Source organism: Anastrepha obliqua, chromosome 3 (assembly GCF_027943255.1).
Source record: "Anastrepha obliqua isolate idAnaObli1 chromosome 3, idAnaObli1_1.0, whole genome shotgun sequence".
Taxonomy (NCBI): Eukaryota; Metazoa; Arthropoda; class Insecta; order Diptera; family Tephritidae; genus Anastrepha; species Anastrepha obliqua.
This window is the reverse complement of record NC_072894.1, coordinates 86,236,725-86,253,951: the sequence shown is the minus strand read 5'-3', so window position 1 is coordinate 86,253,951 and position 17,227 is coordinate 86,236,725. Positions and strand designations below refer to the sequence as shown.

Here is a 17,227-nt window from a genome sequence, read left to right as displayed (position 1 = left end):
ACATTTTTCTTTTTCTCTTCTCATTTTGCTTCGATCAACAACAAAAGAAGTATCTTTGTCCGTTATAAGACCAACGTCTATAAATGCACTAGACACAATAGCTGCTGCTGCTCTATCAGATACTCCAAAACGATCACTTGTTAAGGCCGTTGCTGGAAGTGATAAGCGCATCTGTGCATTTTTGGAACTTGCTGACTGAGAGGAAATAGAGCGTGGGGTCTGAAAATCGGGATCATTCTTATCATTGTCAACTTCAGGAGTTATCTCTGTTTCAGAATCAATACTACTCCAGGTAAGTTGGTCTGACTTAAGTGACGAGCTTTTCTCTGCAATTTTAATGTAAGCTTTTGAGTTTCTTTGGTATCTACTGTCCCAATCTTTCCTTGTCCGAGATATCTTTGAGCATATAGAAATTTGATTTCTAATGGCGGTATCTTTCTATCTTTAGGGCATGTGCAGTTGATAGTTACCGGCCTGGGACAAATACACTTGTCAAAGCTTCTTTGACAAAAGCAATTGAGTGTCATCTCGCACTTGCAGGACGAAATGTCAAATAATGTACTTGAAGATTGTTCAATAAAATCATTGTACTTCTTTTGTTTCTCAGGTGTGTCTTTGTCCCTTGAATAAGATTTACGAAGAGTGTAGTATCGATCATATAGATGTTTAATCTTTTGTACAACTCTTGTGTGGGAAACTATTGGAATCGAAGCCTTGGAATAAAGGGACTCAGTCTGATGAGCTACAGTATCTGCTACAACTGTGAAGCTTAACTTCTGACCAGAACTGGCAGCAGAAGATTCTACTGACATTTTGTACCTCACTTCTTGCCAACATTGTATAATATCGGTATTAGTGGGAAGGACCGATGACAGCAGTGGTTTAGGTGCACCAAAAAATGGGCAGTGTATGTCCTTACGAGTAAGAGACATGAATAAAATGTTTCAAGAGATTTAATGTTAAGTAATTGTGTAAACTATGTAATTCAAAAGAACATCGAATAGAATTTTTTTTGACCAAACAGCGCTGTTCGACAAGAGTGAAAGCAGAACTGGTAATGACCAGAGAGTACTAGCTCTTCCGTGCACTTCGTTTATCGGTATGCCAGAATCAAAAGCAAAATGAAAAGAAAGACGATGGAATACAAGTAACCAAGTGGAAGACGATCTAAAGCACAGACGTGTTGTAGTAGCCGTAAGCCGCTTTCACGCAAGCCTCATTTGGCATAGGCTTCCTTAGTAGATTTGGTGTAAAATTGGTAAAAGTTAATCGCTCAGAACCACAGAAATGGATAGATTAGTAAATTAAAAATCTACTACTCAATGCTGAAAGTGCTATGTATAAAAAGGGAGCTCGATCTTTAATCATTTACCACTTCTACAAGTTTTCGTAAATCAGCTAGATTTGGGATAAAATTTGTAAATTTTAAATGCAATGCGCGAACGGAAGATATTAACCGATTTGAAATTTCTTTTTTTTCCTGAATTTGTATTGATATGTAGCAACTTTTCCCTGCTATTACGATATGATTTGAAAAAATTTACGTATTTCACTCCGGTCTAAATGCACACCCGAAACGGCATGGTTGGTGTTTTCATGCTGTGTCAGTCATGCAAAGCGTATTCATTTCAAGCTTGATTGGCATTTCATTGCAGTGAAATTGATTAATTATTTACCCACTTAATGATACTGAAAATACTGGAAGGTCACTTAATTTCTAAAATTTCCACATGAATGTTTCAAATAAAGAATGCTTATTAGACACCTGCGTTCTATTCTGTTAAAAAAATTGAGCGCATTGTATGTGTATGTATGAAGTTCAATTCAAAGTGATTATTACTCTGAGCAATGGACTAACCAACTAAACCTTCTTAAAAAGTTCTTAATATGTGTAGTTGCTTCAAGTCTCACGCAAATTATCTAAAAATACTGCCCGTGACTTAAGAGGCCTCCTTCATAATGGCGTAAGATTATTTTAACCATTTCATTTTCACACACCTTCAATAGGGGAAGTAAGGCACACATCCAGCATGTTTTCCGATCAACAAGCGATCCTCTTATATATAAATCTCATTGGCGGGGAGTTTGCTTACATTATTTATATACAATAATATCTGCGTATTCATATATTATATTATATTTACAATAAAGAAGTAATAGTATGGCACATGGAGGATATGCGAACTCCTTAGCAAGGCCATATCTGAAATGCATGGGAAATGAAATAGCGGATCATCTAGCTAAAAGAAGGGGCAAACATGCCCCTAATTGCTCCTAAACCTGTCCATCAACGAACTTCTCAGGAGGTGGGAGGAGAAGAAGTTTGTTGAGCACTGGCGAAATTCTATCGGTCAGCGACAAGCGAAACAATTCCTAACGCCGGACAGAGGAATTTCTGATAAATTACTTTCACATTGCAGAGTAAACTTAAGACTTCTAACTGGTTACTTTACAGGCCACTGTAGCTTGAGATACCACTTAAACAAAATGGGTCTTCTGATTCTGTGAAATGGGCACTGAAAATTCAGAGCACAATCTTTGTAAATGTCCTGCACTAGGCAAAAAAACGGCTACGGAACCTTGGTACTGCCGTACCTCCATATAAATTATGGAACAATAAACCCCAGCATGTTTAAAAAGCTCACCTCTTTGTTTGGTGCAGAAATTCGATGCGTATGCGTCTCCTCAGTTTGTTACATTAAATAGCATGCAATTTACAAAAAAATTATGAAAAATTACAAAGACTAAATTATCTTCGTAAAGATGTAAATATACATTTAATCATAATATAATAAATTATATAAAAATTGTATGTGTGTACATTCTAAGTTAGGGGTAAGAAATTCACTAAAAGTGCTAGGAAGCGCTTGGAGTCCGCGCGGAAGCGGCCTCGAGTGCAAAGGAGTAAAACTCTTATTGATGGTGGGAGAGTGGAATGGCGTCACCCAAAGCCCAAATTTGCTTACATGATCTTACATATTTAAACATGTGCTCACAAGATTAAGTCACTTTATCTTCTTACAATATTTCCAATATTTTTCATGCTAAAATTTATTCTTTAATTGTTTATAACTTGTACAACAATGTCCTATTAAAGCAAACTTTCAAAGTTTGTACAAAATTTACAAAAATTTAACAAATTTCAAAAAATTATCAAAATTTTTAAATTTTTTTTAATTTTTTAATTTTAATCAGACTTTTTCGAAAACTTCTGGGTATGTAGTATTATAGCCCGTTAAATTATAGTATTTATAATAAAGTTAAGTTCGAAGTTACTCAAAAATCGCGTTTATTTATGAAAATTTTTTTCGCATACGATTTTCAACATTTTCTTTTCTTTCCATATATGTAAATAAATTATGTGTACGGAAGTTTTTTATATGGAAGAAGATTCTGCTATCACCAGCAGAATTTTATCACAGAGCTGTGAATATTTCTGCATGCTTATCGAAACATTTTGTCTTTTGATTATCTTGCATCAAACGAGCGATATGTAGTCATGGAATGAGTATTAGTAGTATTAGATACATATTTATATAATATCATAATTATGTACCCCTAATTTTGTCTCAAAAGTTAGTAACAGACACTAATAATTCATTAATTCAATTAATCGAATTTTCAAGAACTTAACAGATTTTTTGTGTTTGGCGAAGAGCGAAATATTTCATTGAATGGTAAAAAGATAATAAATACATTCACAGTTTAAAAACTTAGCTAAAATTTAATTCTAATAATGTCCTGTTTCTCCTATTTTCTGTAAGTTCGAAAACTCGACTTGGCATAATGAGATTTTCGGTTGTTATTTGTGATGTTAATTCATCTAAGCCTCTAAATTTCTTATTACTATCCAAGCTGCCCGTTCCAGAACTTCTACCTGATGCTGCTGAAATCATGATGCTGATTATCATGAACAGATAAATTGTCCACCTAGAAAATCCTTTCATTTTCTTTTGCATTTAAAAAAATAAAGTACTTATTTATTCTCTGCTGTTGAAGGAAAGGTTGCCAAAGTTTTGGCGTGAGAATACTCATGTGCACACTCTTTGCGCAAATCTCTCTAATACCAGTAAAATCCTTTAACCAACAACTTGGCGAAAAACTTCATTGCTTTTCGTTAATCGCAGACCCGTTTTGAGTGTTTGGTTTCCAATATTTTTTGACGATTTCAGTATTCTTAAACTCGTAGTTCGGCTAACATTAAACTGGGAATGAAAGGTACCGAGCCTGGAAAAGAAAATATAATTCTGTTGTTCTCAAAATAATTTTTATTCTTCGGTATAAAGTAGTCTGTATCGAGGTCTTCATAAAAGGCATTTGTTTCGGTGATGTTTCATCATTCAGGGTAACATTTCTTTCTTAGTTGGAATCTTTTCATGTTTGAAAATAACTAAAAGTATTCAATCTAGCATTTGAATGTACAGATATGAAATAATATTTATGAAACTACTTTCTGGTGTGGATGGTGTTTTTTCCTTAAAATATATAATATTTATATTTTATAATATTTTTTAACTCCGGGTGGCGAGTAGGGCCCAAAAAAGTTATTGAAGTAGTTATGGTTGCTAACAAGTTACATGATACACATTATTCCAGTTATCAAAAAAACCAAGAAAAGAAACGCCCTGCAGACTTCGCTGCCATCTTTGCGCAGTGGATAGCCTGTCCAATCAAATTGTATGCGTTTGATGGTTCGCTCGATGGGATTTCATTGGTCGATTCTAATACGTATTAGATATAATACGCGGCCTCCAGATCCTTAAGATTATGCGCTGGCAGGAGTTGACAAAAGCTTGCAGTTTCCGAAGCAGCACAAATGTTAGCGCCCAGGACTCGCAATCACAAAGCAGCACGGACTTTACATTGAAACTGACCATCCGATGCTTTGCTTTGACTGATAAGGATTTTAAAGACCATTTGTTTTTTAGTTATGCAAAAGCACCACGGGCTTTATTCGATTGCAATACCTTTGGACGTTCCACCTGCTGGTGTTATTTTGCTCCCGAGATAGCAAAAATCCTTCTTGGGGTTGATTTCCCTCCTGGTAAAATGTGGGACATCGCTCTATAAGCAGTTCGCGATAAATTCGGTTTTGTTTATGCGATGACATCAGCGTACGCCAGTTCTTCTAGATTTTCGCGGAAGTTCCAGGGTACGCCCCGTTTGCCCTTTAGCGCTTTGTCGAGAACTATGCTCTATCGCTTCCGAGAGTTGTTTGTTGTCCATAACTTTTCATTCAACCTGTGTAGTGTGTCTTAATGATGTTAGTTAACTTTTCCGAAATACCTTTAGCGCGCAGCGAGTACCAAATATTGTAGAGTTTCTGCTCATGCTGTTAAATGCAGTACTTCTCCGTCACAAAGCCGCATTCGTTGGACTTAGGAAAACAAAGCTACTTCATTTAAAGCGCAAATTACTTAAAAGCTATCCTTTATGACGCTGCCATCCATATTCAAAACTGTGTCCATTTTGTTTTCAAGGGCTCTTGAAATTATCGTGCTTTTTTCGCATACAGGCAGATTCTCCACATTCATGCTCTTTAAATCATTTGACCAACTTATCGAATTCCTCCGACTTTCGGAAATATTTTGGTGCAGCCGTTACAGATAATTTTTGCTGGTGAGAAAAAAGAAATACGACTTTGAACCACGAACTTTTGTTGAGCACTTATTATGAAATATGCCTTGACACTGTTAAAATCTCTACTTAAATGTCATAAAATTCGGTGGCGCATTGGGACAGGAATAATCTAACGTTACCTAAAATTTCTCTTTTGCGACTAACGGTTAAGCAACTGTGAGCCACTCGCTTCTACCAAACACACTTTATTCAGTGTATTCGTGGAACAGGTATTTGCAGGTGACATTTGAAGAAGTAACAGCAAGCTAACGGTATGAAATCGTGTATACAGGAAATTTCAGTTTTGAAATGAACAGCAACAGCTGCTATCAACTTATCTGTGGTTGTTGCGTTCTTATTGTTGGCATTTGTCACTGCGAGTGCTTTGCGTCGATTAGTCATTTGAAATAATTTTATTTATAAAAACGAATTCTTGCAAAAGTGGGACCATAGTCACTTATTCAAAAATACATACATATTACATATATGTATATAGGTACCATATATACCAATGTTGCACTGTTTTGCAAAATATAAGTTCACTTATAGAGATATACACACACACATTTGTTATTTTCAAGAGCTGAGAAATACAGTTTGTCAAGAATGAGTTTTCACACTGAAAATAAATTTAATTTTTTGTTTCAAGAAGCATAAAAGTTCATTTATTTATTTGGTACAATTTTTTAAGCTATTTATATTTAAATAAAACATTTATAGTTACTTCATGGGAAAAGAATTAAAAATTAAACGGAAAGAAAACAAAAAAATACAACAAAAAGAAATATTAGCTCATTTTGTAAGTGTCAAATTACTCTTTTCACAATTGATATTGTTTGCTTTCTTAAACAAGTTATTAAAGAAATGAATACTCTTTTGTAAAAATTAATACTTGGTATGGTTACCCTTTGCATCTATTACGCATTGTAGTCTTTTTTTCATGGACTGCACCAACTTTACCAGGTCATAATTGTTTGGTACATTATGCCACTCTTCTAATATGGCAGTTTTAAGTGCTGTTCGGTTTTTGGGCTGCCTCTTTGCTACTTTTTTTTTAAATGCACCCATAGATTTTCAATGGGGTTTAAGTCGGGGCTCTGAGCTGGTGTATCCATAACTTTTCCGCAGTTATACAGAACCCACATACGCACTCTATGCTCTTTGTGTTTGGGATCATTGTCTTGATAAAATTTAAAATAAGATTTGTTGTTTGTTACGAACCCAAATTTCGTTGCACTGCTTACTAAGTGTCTCTTTAAAATCTGCAAGTATTGCATAGAATCCATAGTATCCTCTATGAATTCCAAATCGCCTACTCCTCTGCTGGAAATACACCCCCAAATCATGACTGACAACTTTCCAAATTTTACAGTCGGAATAATATTGCGTCTTTCTAGCGATGTTAGTGCCTTGCGCCACACTCTTGCAGGCCCGTCGTTATAATATAACATCATTTTCGTCTCATCACAGAATATAATGTCGTCCCAATAGTCAACAGGCTCGGAAATTAGCATAGTTGCGAAGGACAAACGTTTTTCCACATTCGCTGAAGACAGCAACGGTTTTTTGCGTGCTGACCTTGAAAAATATTTGTGCTGCATTATGGTTTGGCGTACTGTTTCATGTGAAACAACAATTCCGCACTCTTCCTTAAGTTCTCTCGCAAGAGTTCTGGTCGAAACCTAAGGATTTTGATTAATTTTTCGCATGATTACGTGCTCTGCACGTTTTGTTTTTTTTTTCGAGTCACCTCCTCCACACTTTGGTTCTAATCTATTCTCATTTTCAGCTCGATTTATCACATTATATATTGTTTTTCGACTTATGCAAAACATTTCAGACAATTCCCGCGCACTTTTACCCAATTGATGGTTATAATAAATCAATTGTACCACATCAAACGATAATCTTTTTCCGGGCATTTTAGAAGCACAATATTTTAATAATTTCCGTCCCGTCAAAGCAAAAACTAATGAGCTATTGACAGAAAGTTCATAGGAAATAGGAATGTAAAGCTTTTGTAACTTAAAGTACCGCTCATCCGTGAATAACCTCCAAAAAATTTTAAAAGCGATGTAGTGAAAACAGTTGTTTGACACTAACAAAACAAAGTGGGATAGGTTTTTGTTGTATTTTGCAATTTTATTTATATGAACTTGTGCTATTTTTTGCATACCTTTAAATTTATTGTATTTATAAATAAAAATCATCAAAAAACAAGTTCCAAAGAAATTTAATTAATACTTCTCTGAATTTGTGTTTATTTTCAGTGTGAAAACTCATTCTTGACAAACTGTATATATTTTCGAAACGTACACAAATGAGTGGAGCATCACGGATGATATGGGCACATATGTACATTTTAACAATAAGTTAATGATTTTTATAAAATATCAGGCTCAGGTAGTTCTTGTTTTGGAGTTAATTTCTGGTCGCCAAATGTAAAGAATCACTTTGAACTACATACATATGTTACTTTCGAATCTTCTACTAGATGTTTGCGAGAAACATTCCAGTGGGGTCATGAAACCCCAAAGCACCTCTATATACCAAGTGAGCAGTTTTTTTGTTTAACAGCACAACAATTTGCAAACAGGATGCCTCTAAGTTTAACGCCACGGTAGGGCCATTAGATTCTCACTCTGAACGTATCCAGACATCAAATCACTGCAGCGTATTTCTAGTGGAAGTTTTAGTCGTTTTGGACCCCACGTCATAGAAAAATAAAAGGAAACTGCTTGACAGATAAACTTTCAAGATAAGGTCCGACCAAGCAAATTATTCCAATGGAACAACGCTATGGTGGATAGAATCAAAAACCAGGTTATTGTACAAGGTAACTATAGACCAGAAAGGGGCGTCAGATGCTGCGTACTCGCCGAAAAGATAAGGTACTATTGTCCTGAACTGTGTGAAAGTAGGTAGATTTCTTGAATACTCTGAATCTCGTGGCCGATAATTTAAAAGGCGAGTTGAAACTCGTCAAATGTCTGCTCCTAACTGTTTTTGTTTTAACAGCCGAATTATTGTTTCTAAATAGGGAAATGCGGCTGAAGTGATAGTCCGTGTCCGGACATAAGTCCTAATCATTACGGTAATGACCTCTGCTTCTCTGGTCGTACTGAGAAAGTAAAATATGAACACCATTTTCCAATTATTCTTTAAAAGATCTACGCGATCTATGAGTATTGAATTTATTTCTTTAGCACGAACTATGGGTGTGAGTAAATCAGCTTTGCGAAATCTTCCTCGCTTCAGCGAAAAAAACTTTCTGCGCACATCGGCACTCAGAATGCTTACCATGCCCCCGAAATACTCTTTACCGAAGTCTAAGTAGTTATTTCTCAACTGGCACACCACTTTGTGTCGTTTTCTAGTCTAATCTTTTTAAAACGTCCTTACTTTTCAACAATTTTATTTGGTTGCTACCGGCGTCTGAGATACTATCAAAAGCTCTCGTAGCAAATATTCGTACTACCTTGCCCTTGGCTTGGTCCAAAAGCATGTAATTATCAGATCCCATTTAGCATATTTAAGTATTGCTTGCGGATTTATTACTGTATAGATATTAGAGTTAATCGGACCCTCTTTCGTTACGATTGTTTAGAAAGCTCCCGTCCTGGGGCACTTGTTTTAAAAGGAACATTTAAATTTCTTAGCATATTACTACTAAAAAGTGCATTCCCTTAATTCTATTGTCAATGTATATCTGAATTTCTTTTAGTACTAACACATACACGGGTGTTTTCTTATTATATATTATTAAAGGTCGATTGAGTATTTGTATAAAAAATGGACTAATCCCAAGGAACACCGACTCCTATTTAATATACCCAAAGTTGGAACAAAGTTGGCGGCCGCCGTAGCCGAATGGGTTGGTGCGTGATCACCATTCGGAATTCACTGAGAGGTCGTTGGTTCGAATCTCGGTGAAAGCAAAATTAATGAAAACATTTTTCTAATAGCGGTCGCCCCTCGGCAGGCAATGGCAAACCTCCGAGTGTATTTCTGCCATGAAAAAGCTCCTCATAAAAATATCTGCCGTTCGGAGTCGGCTTGAAACTGTAGGTCCCTCCATTTTGTGGAACAACATCAAGACGCACACCACAAATAGGAGGAGGAGCTCGGCCAAACACCTAACAGAAGTGTACGCGCCAATTATTTATTTATTTATTTTAAAGTTGGAACAAAAGAAAGGGTTTCTACGATTAATTCCTAAATTGGGTATACAAATTCGGTTAAAACTGAATTTATATTTATTTTTGTTTTGTTAAGAAATAAGCATATTGTTTGGTGGGTGAAGTAGGGTTCAAAATGCCAAGAAATAAGTTAGCAATACAGGTATATATATAATTGGCGCGTATACCCTTTTTGGGTGTTTTTACTGAGCTCCTCCTCCTATATGTAGTGTGCGTCTTGATGTTGTTCCACAAATGGAGGGACCTACAGTTTCAAGCCGACTCCGAACGGCAGATATTTTTATGAGGAGCTTTTTCATGGCAGAAATACACTCGGAGGTTTGCCATTGCCTGCCGGGGGGCGACCGCTATTAGAAAAAAACTTTTTCTTAATTTTTTGATATTGCACCGAGATTCGAACCGACGTCCTCTCTGTGAATTCCGAATGGTAGTCACGCTACGGCGGCCGCCAATACAGGTAGTATGACAATATTACTCAGTAATCTGAGTATTATTATTGAAAATTGGGAAACCATCTCAAAGTGGATGATAACCTGTAATATTTTAACTTTTCAAACAGAATAGCTTTAAATTTGTTTTAAATTTCAAATAAAATATTGCAATAATTTAAAATAAAACGTATTAATTTTTTTCTTTTATATATTTTCCGATTGAACTGACCGTCTGCTATTTTGCTGATTTGAACCTCATGTGCGGCCACGATTCATATGACGCTACGCTCTATTTGTGGACGCTAACCAATATAACATTTAATGCAACAACAAACGTATTGCCAACGTAACGAAAAAACAAAAATATAAATAAATCATTAATACGTACTACATACATACAACAATTCGGCGCATACTCATCAAATACTTATTATTTTGTATGATTTATTTTTGTGTAATAACATTCACACCAATTACAAAAAAAAAACTACAAAAATATTGTTCGCGCGCATTTTTCACATAACTCACTCGGACACTTGCTCTCACAACCACATCTTTATATTCGTTGGCGTGCGCACTGTTGCACCCTATGCTGTTTTCTAAATTTAGGGCATCATCAGTAGCAACAACAGCAACGGCACTAATCACTGTCGGAACGCACCGAGTGGCATTATCGAGTCGATTATCGGTATTGGAGGAGAACCCAATCTATTGCTCATTTGTTGAATACACTTCATACAGTAAAATCTGTAATTGAACTGAAGTATCTACAAAAAAATTAATGAGAGCCGAAATTAATTAAGAGTCAAAAATTGTGACTACCGGCTAAGAGTAAGAGTAAAGGTTTGGAACTCTTATAAAATGGATTCACTTAAAATTCCAAAAGGTAATTAGCAATTATCAGGATATAAATTGTTTTGTGAATTTATATCGGATCCAATGGCGTCGAATATTTACAAATTACATACTCGTTTTCATTTGCAGGTGGTAACAGCAATGCAGCAGTTGGTGGCGGCAAGCCCACTGGCAGTGTACCAATCACCGTCCGGTTTAATGCTGGCGATGAATGCATTGACGATATATTTCAGACATTTCACAATAGCAACAACAGTGGCTGTGGTAGTGGTGTGAGTGGTGGAGCCGGTGGTAATGGAAGCGGAGGGGGTGGTGGCGGCGTTAGTGGCAGTGGTGGTGGTGGTGGTCCAAATGTCGGCGGCGGGAATTCCTTGTCGACCAGCCCATCACAACATCACCAGCTGCAGCAACAAAATGTAAGTGAAAAATTTGGGAATTCGTAGTGCGCTTAATTGTTTCTAATTGTTTCTATTGTATTTATTTATTTAATTAAGCAAATGAATAGAAATATCCATAACTGACTTATAGAGTGCAAAACTGTGTGAATGTAATATTATTTAACATTACTTTTTAATTAAAAAATTATCACATCTGTTGAAAGGAAATTATAAAAACTTTTGCAAGGACTTAGCTCAGCTCAAGGCGAATCTATTAAAAGTGGTGTCGGTAGCCCAGCTGATTTATTGTTTTTTTTTTCTTTCGCTGTGTACATCAGGAGTCAGGAGTATAAAATTAATTGAGGAAAAACCGTTCTATTCACACCACCAACTTCTTGTCGGCTGGCAACATAGTTCGTCCTTTTTGTTTTCGTTTCTACTTTCTTTTGTTGTGATATTTCTAATATTCTAAACGTTGTTTTTGGTCTAGTGCCCCTTGATTCAGCCAATGCTCTCACTAGAGAACAGCCAAACGTAACTTTTTTAGGCTAACATCGAAACTTTCGCCGAACTCGGCCAAATCCATGAATGGTCAGCCGAAACCAATCCGAATATTTTTCAAGGGAATAAAAATATTCAACGATTAAAACAAAAACAGTTTTTTTACAAATGTGATCGGTTAGCGAACTCAGTTGCATATAGTTTCTTAAGTGGTAATAATATGAATACATGGAAATCAAAGGGAAATAAATTTGTGCATCAGAAAGGAAAATAGTTATAAAATTGTGGGAAGATGGATACAAAAAAAATAATAAAAAATAAATAATTGACGCGTGCATTTCAATTAGGTGTTTGACCAAGCTCCTCCTCCAATTTGTGGCCTGTTTCAGTTCTAAGCTGCCTCCGAAAGGCAGATGGTTTTCTATGAGGAACTTTTTCAAGGCAAAAATGTACTCGGAAGTTTTGCCATTGCTCGCAGAGGGCCAACAGCTATTAGAAAAAAAAATTCTATCACTTGGTGTTTCGTGCAGATTTGGCTACGGTGGCTACAATTTTTAATCAAAAAAAGTAAAGAAATATTCGGTCGGAATGCGGCCATTTTTCGCTAAGTCAAACCGAATCTCTGTGGCCGAATTTGTAGGGAACTGAAATTCAATCGATTTTAGTTCTCACTAATGGAGAATTTAATGCATAGCAAGCGATTGCATGCCAAGTAATCCGAGTACTCTATGCATTGCCTTTAATTCTTCATTTTTTTTATTTGTAGGCTTATGAATAATAAGAAGTAATCTGAATAAATTTAAAAAAATTTGGTAAAGTGAAATATCGTCAGTACCAATTAATTTTTTTTTTTAATAAAATTGTATCCGATGTTTTTTTTAAGAGTTTGAGAACGTAAAATGATAGTAAAAACATAAACTTGGATTAATTTTTTTTTATTATAATCTGGTAGATAATTTCATGGGATTTGTTTTTTTCAATATGATAACCGGTATATATGCGCCGCGGCTACACGAATTACATGGTCCATTCGACCAGTCAAATTTTTCACACCTTTTCCAACAAATTTGGCGTCAATGGTGTCTTGAATATTGCAATAAATCGATTTGTCGTCGATGTTTAGATGATTAATTTTTGGAAGCAAATCCAGTCAGCATGGCTCGATAGCGCTCGCCATTCACCGTAACACCAGCTCCTTTCTCATTTCGAAAGAAATAAGAACCGCCAGCGTGTAGACCGACCGCACGTAAAATAGAGTAAGTGCTCTATGAAATTAGCGAACAGATTTTTTTTATCAAAGTAAATTTATACAATTTGGAAACGTTGTTCTGGCGTTGAATGATTCATGATGTTGGCCATATTTAGCCTCCAACCCATAGTTATCAATATCGATATTTCTCACGTAGCTAAAAACACACCCGATATAATTGCGTTAAAAATTCTTGGAAACAATTTTCTCTTTTTCATTTTGAAGAACCTTCTCTGAATTTTTTCGTATATTTTTTGTTAATAGCTTAGATTATACTCAGATGGGATTCCCATAACTTTTCGAATTCTGTTTAAATGTGTTTGGTGTACATGTGTACCGTGTTTAATTTAAGCTGACACATATGTATGTATACTCATGTATGTATGTATGTACATTCCATCGTGATGAAAATTCGAGTAGTTGTTTTAGAATTAGCAAGTCGATTGCCTTAAAAGTTTGTTACAGTCTGTTATATTATCTATATATGTACATATATAAAAATTAAGCCGAAAAAAAGTGTGCATTTGTCCGGGGTAATCTCAGCAACGCGTGTAAGGAAAACAATGAAAGTTTCACACATTGTTGGTGTTGCTTTGGCAAAGGTTTCTGTGAAGTTTGGTTGAAATCCGATAACGCGTGTGTGTGCGGTGCGTCGGTTAAGTGAGTGTGTTTTTGCTATTTGCCGCACGTATTTTTTGTACCGCACATAGCATTCATTAGAATTGAATACATTTTGGTCGTGTGTGTCTGGGCCGATTATTATGAAATTTGGTATACGTATATATATATTTTTCCACGGTGAAGGTTAGTATAATATGCTTATTGATTCCACTCGCCACCAGGTGGCGCTGCCGAAGGCCAAAACGAGGACCCGGGTAACCCTAGGATGTGTTTTTACATTGTGGGTATCAAATCAAAGCTACTGATGAGTGCTTTAAGGGGTAACACCACTGTACACGCGTAAAATAAACACGATTTTTAAAGAATTTTTTTGTATAGAAGGAAAGGGGAAACAATCACTCTGATTTGGGAAGTTATTACTTATATACTAAAATACAAAACTACAAAGTTTGATCGAAAAATTTTACAAAATGGCGGCATTGGAGAGATTTTTGTAATGTGGTTTCTCTTGAAGGAGCTCCGCGGCACGCAGCACAGAGGGTGCAAATTTTAATCTGGAACAAAGAAACATTTTTTTTCTTAATCTAGATAAGAATAGCTAGAGAAACACGTAGGGGATTTAAAAAATATTTATTTTTGTGGAATTAGCAAGCATTTGAAGGAAAAACTCTATTTCGGACTAAAAAAACGGCACTTAAATAATTATAACAATCGTTTAAATTAATCTATCGAAAATCCCCTACGCTCTTCTCTTATGAAGGTTATTATACAGACGTAGTGAAAAACCTGATTAAAAATATTTAAAATTGTTTGAGTTATGCTGCGTGCCAATTTCAGAAAACGTGTTTTGAGAAAAACGCGTTTAAAGTTTGGAAATTTGGAGAAGTCGTTAGGTAGCAGTCACTAACGCTTGGTTAAAAGCTTAAAATATTTATGAAATAGACTTCGGTAACGTATAAAACTTTTTGTTCTGTATTTTAAAAGGTTCAAAGAATTTTTTAAGCTTATAAAAAAAATCAATTTTTTGAAATTTCTACAGTGGTGTTACCCCTTAATACAGAGTATTTTTTAGATCTCTGAGTGACCAGGGTCTCGAGATATAGGCGAAAAGGTGCACCAAGGTACCCTTGGATGTGTTTGTACAATATGGGTATCAGATGGAAGCTGCTGATGAAAGCTTTCAAGTGAAGTAATTTTTACTGTCCGTTTCCGGGATAAAGAAAGGAGATGGAGCTGGAGATGGAAGAGGAAAAGGAATAGCTACAGGAAGAGGAAGAGAAAGAGGAAGACCACTTATTATTAAAAATTAAAAAAAAAAATTCTAAAAAAATTTTAAAATGTTACATATACGCTTATTATATAAACGTTAATCTGAAGTCAGTTATAGTGAAAAATTCATTGTATCATTGCCGGCGTGATTGGTGATCGTTTCCTTAATTTTTTGCAGAAAGGTTATGCTAATATGAGATATTACCTATATCATTCATATATTTACGTATTACCTGTGTACTCACAAATATACGGTTGAAGCAAATATATGTCAGTTTTTTTACTTCGTCTGGAAAAGTTTATATAAATTTAAGAAGAGTAAATAGAACTTATTTTATATCAGACTTCACGCAAAAAAGTCATTTGCGCCTGAACACATAGCTGGGTTAAAGCGGGGAGGAATAGAACAGTTCTCTTCTCCTTCTCCGCTTTATCGCACACGTAATTGTATGGGATGAGTGCACGATGGTACATAAAAAGTCACTGGAAGCGCTTGATAGGACATTACGAGATTTACGTAGTAAAAATGAAATGTTTGGTCGTGCCTTAGTGCTGCTGGCAGGTGATTTTAGACAAACACTGCCTGTTATTCCTCGAGCAACTGTAGCAGATGAATTGGCTGCATGTTTGAAATCATCATATTTGTGGAGACATGTCCAAACACTCAAACTAACTACAAATGTCCGTGTTCTAATGCAAAATGATCCATCAGCTGCTGAATTTTCACAGCAATTATTGGATATTGGAAATGGCAAAGTTCTTGTCGATAATTTAACTGGCTTAATAACTTTACAACCAAACTTTTGTCAAATAAGTCAAACGAAAGAACAGTTAATTCAAAGTATTTTCCCAAATTTGCCTCAAAATTACAAAAATCATGATTGGCTTAGTGAACGAGCCATCTTGGCTGGCAAAAATAAAGATGTCAATGAAATGAATGCGGCTATTTTGGCTAACATACCAAGTCCAGAACAAACATATCGATCCGTTGACACTGTTACAAATCAAGATGATATTGTAAATTATCCCACTGAATTTTTGAATTCATTTGATTTACCTGGATTACCGCCACACATGCTAAACTTGAAAATAGGAGCACCGATTATTATGTTGAGAAACATAAATCAACCACGACTATGTAATGGCAGTCGATTAACAGTTAAGAGATTGATGAATAACGTCATTGAAGCAACAATTTTGAATGGAAAATACTCTGGTGAAGACGTTTTAAATACCAATGATACCATCGGATATGCCGTTTGAGTTCAAACGTCTTCAATTTCCTGTTCGCCTTGCGTTCGCGATTACTATTAATAAGTCACAAGGCCAAACTTGATCAATTTGTGGTATTGATTTAGAATACCCATGTTTTTCTCATGGCCAACTTTATGTTTCATGCTCAAGAGTTGGTAAGCCATCGGTATTGTTCATTTATTCAACAACGCATGGAAAAACCAAAGAGCATTACAATAAAAAAAGTAATAAAGTAAATCACATCAAACGCTTTTTAATTGCTACTACTATTCAAACCTTCTTTCATTACTATTCATGCGCGAGAATTTTTATAAAAAACACATAGTATTTTTCGGTTTAATTTAATTAATTAATCTAGATTTTTTTAAAGACGATCAGCGGAACGGGCGGGTTTTCGCTAGTATTATATAAGAGCGTGGTCACTGTTACACGTAGATAAAAAATCAGAGCGTCCTGTTTCTTTTTCTATGACATAGAGGGCACCTCTGTCCTTCATGCTTTTTGTAAAAAGTCAGCTGTCTGTCAAATTTAGTCTTCAATTGAGTGGTTTTTTCGAAATGAATACTGTTTACGGTGTTGGCATATCTTACGGAACGATTCGCAGGCACTTGCTTGCCAATAAACTTAAATATCGCAGTACTCTTGCAAAAACGAGTGGAATGGGCGAAGGAAAACTTAGACCGCGATTGGAGCAATATAATTTTTTCTGATGAATGATCCTTCTGGGCACTTCGCAGACGCAAGCCATGTAATTAAGATCAACTTTCTCGACAAATCCGGAAAATTTTGAGGTTTTTTCCGGTAGAATATACAGAAAAATTAGTGGAAATTATGTCCCGACGGTGCCAGGCC

At 35.6% G+C, this 17,227-nt stretch overlaps 1 protein-coding gene across 10 annotated transcripts in view; it reads left to right on the top strand.

The window, feature by feature from the left end:
• Positions 1–17,227, top strand: part of LOC129240455 (translational regulator orb2-like) — a 123,704-nt gene that overhangs the window by 21,420 nt on the left and 85,057 nt on the right. For 7 of the 10 annotated variants that reach the window (XM_054876254.1, XM_054876255.1, XM_054876251.1 and 4 more), the window contains 2 exons: positions 10,859–11,135; positions 11,234–11,520. In XM_054876254.1, coding sequence (XP_054732229.1) covers positions 11,111–11,135; positions 11,234–11,520 — 312 coding nt within the window. In that variant the 5' untranslated portion in view covers positions 10,859–11,110. The remainder of the gene's footprint in view (positions 1–10,858; positions 11,136–11,233; positions 11,521–17,227) is intronic. The other 3 variants (XM_054876256.1, XM_054876257.1, XM_054876252.1) reach the window with 1 other exon arrangement.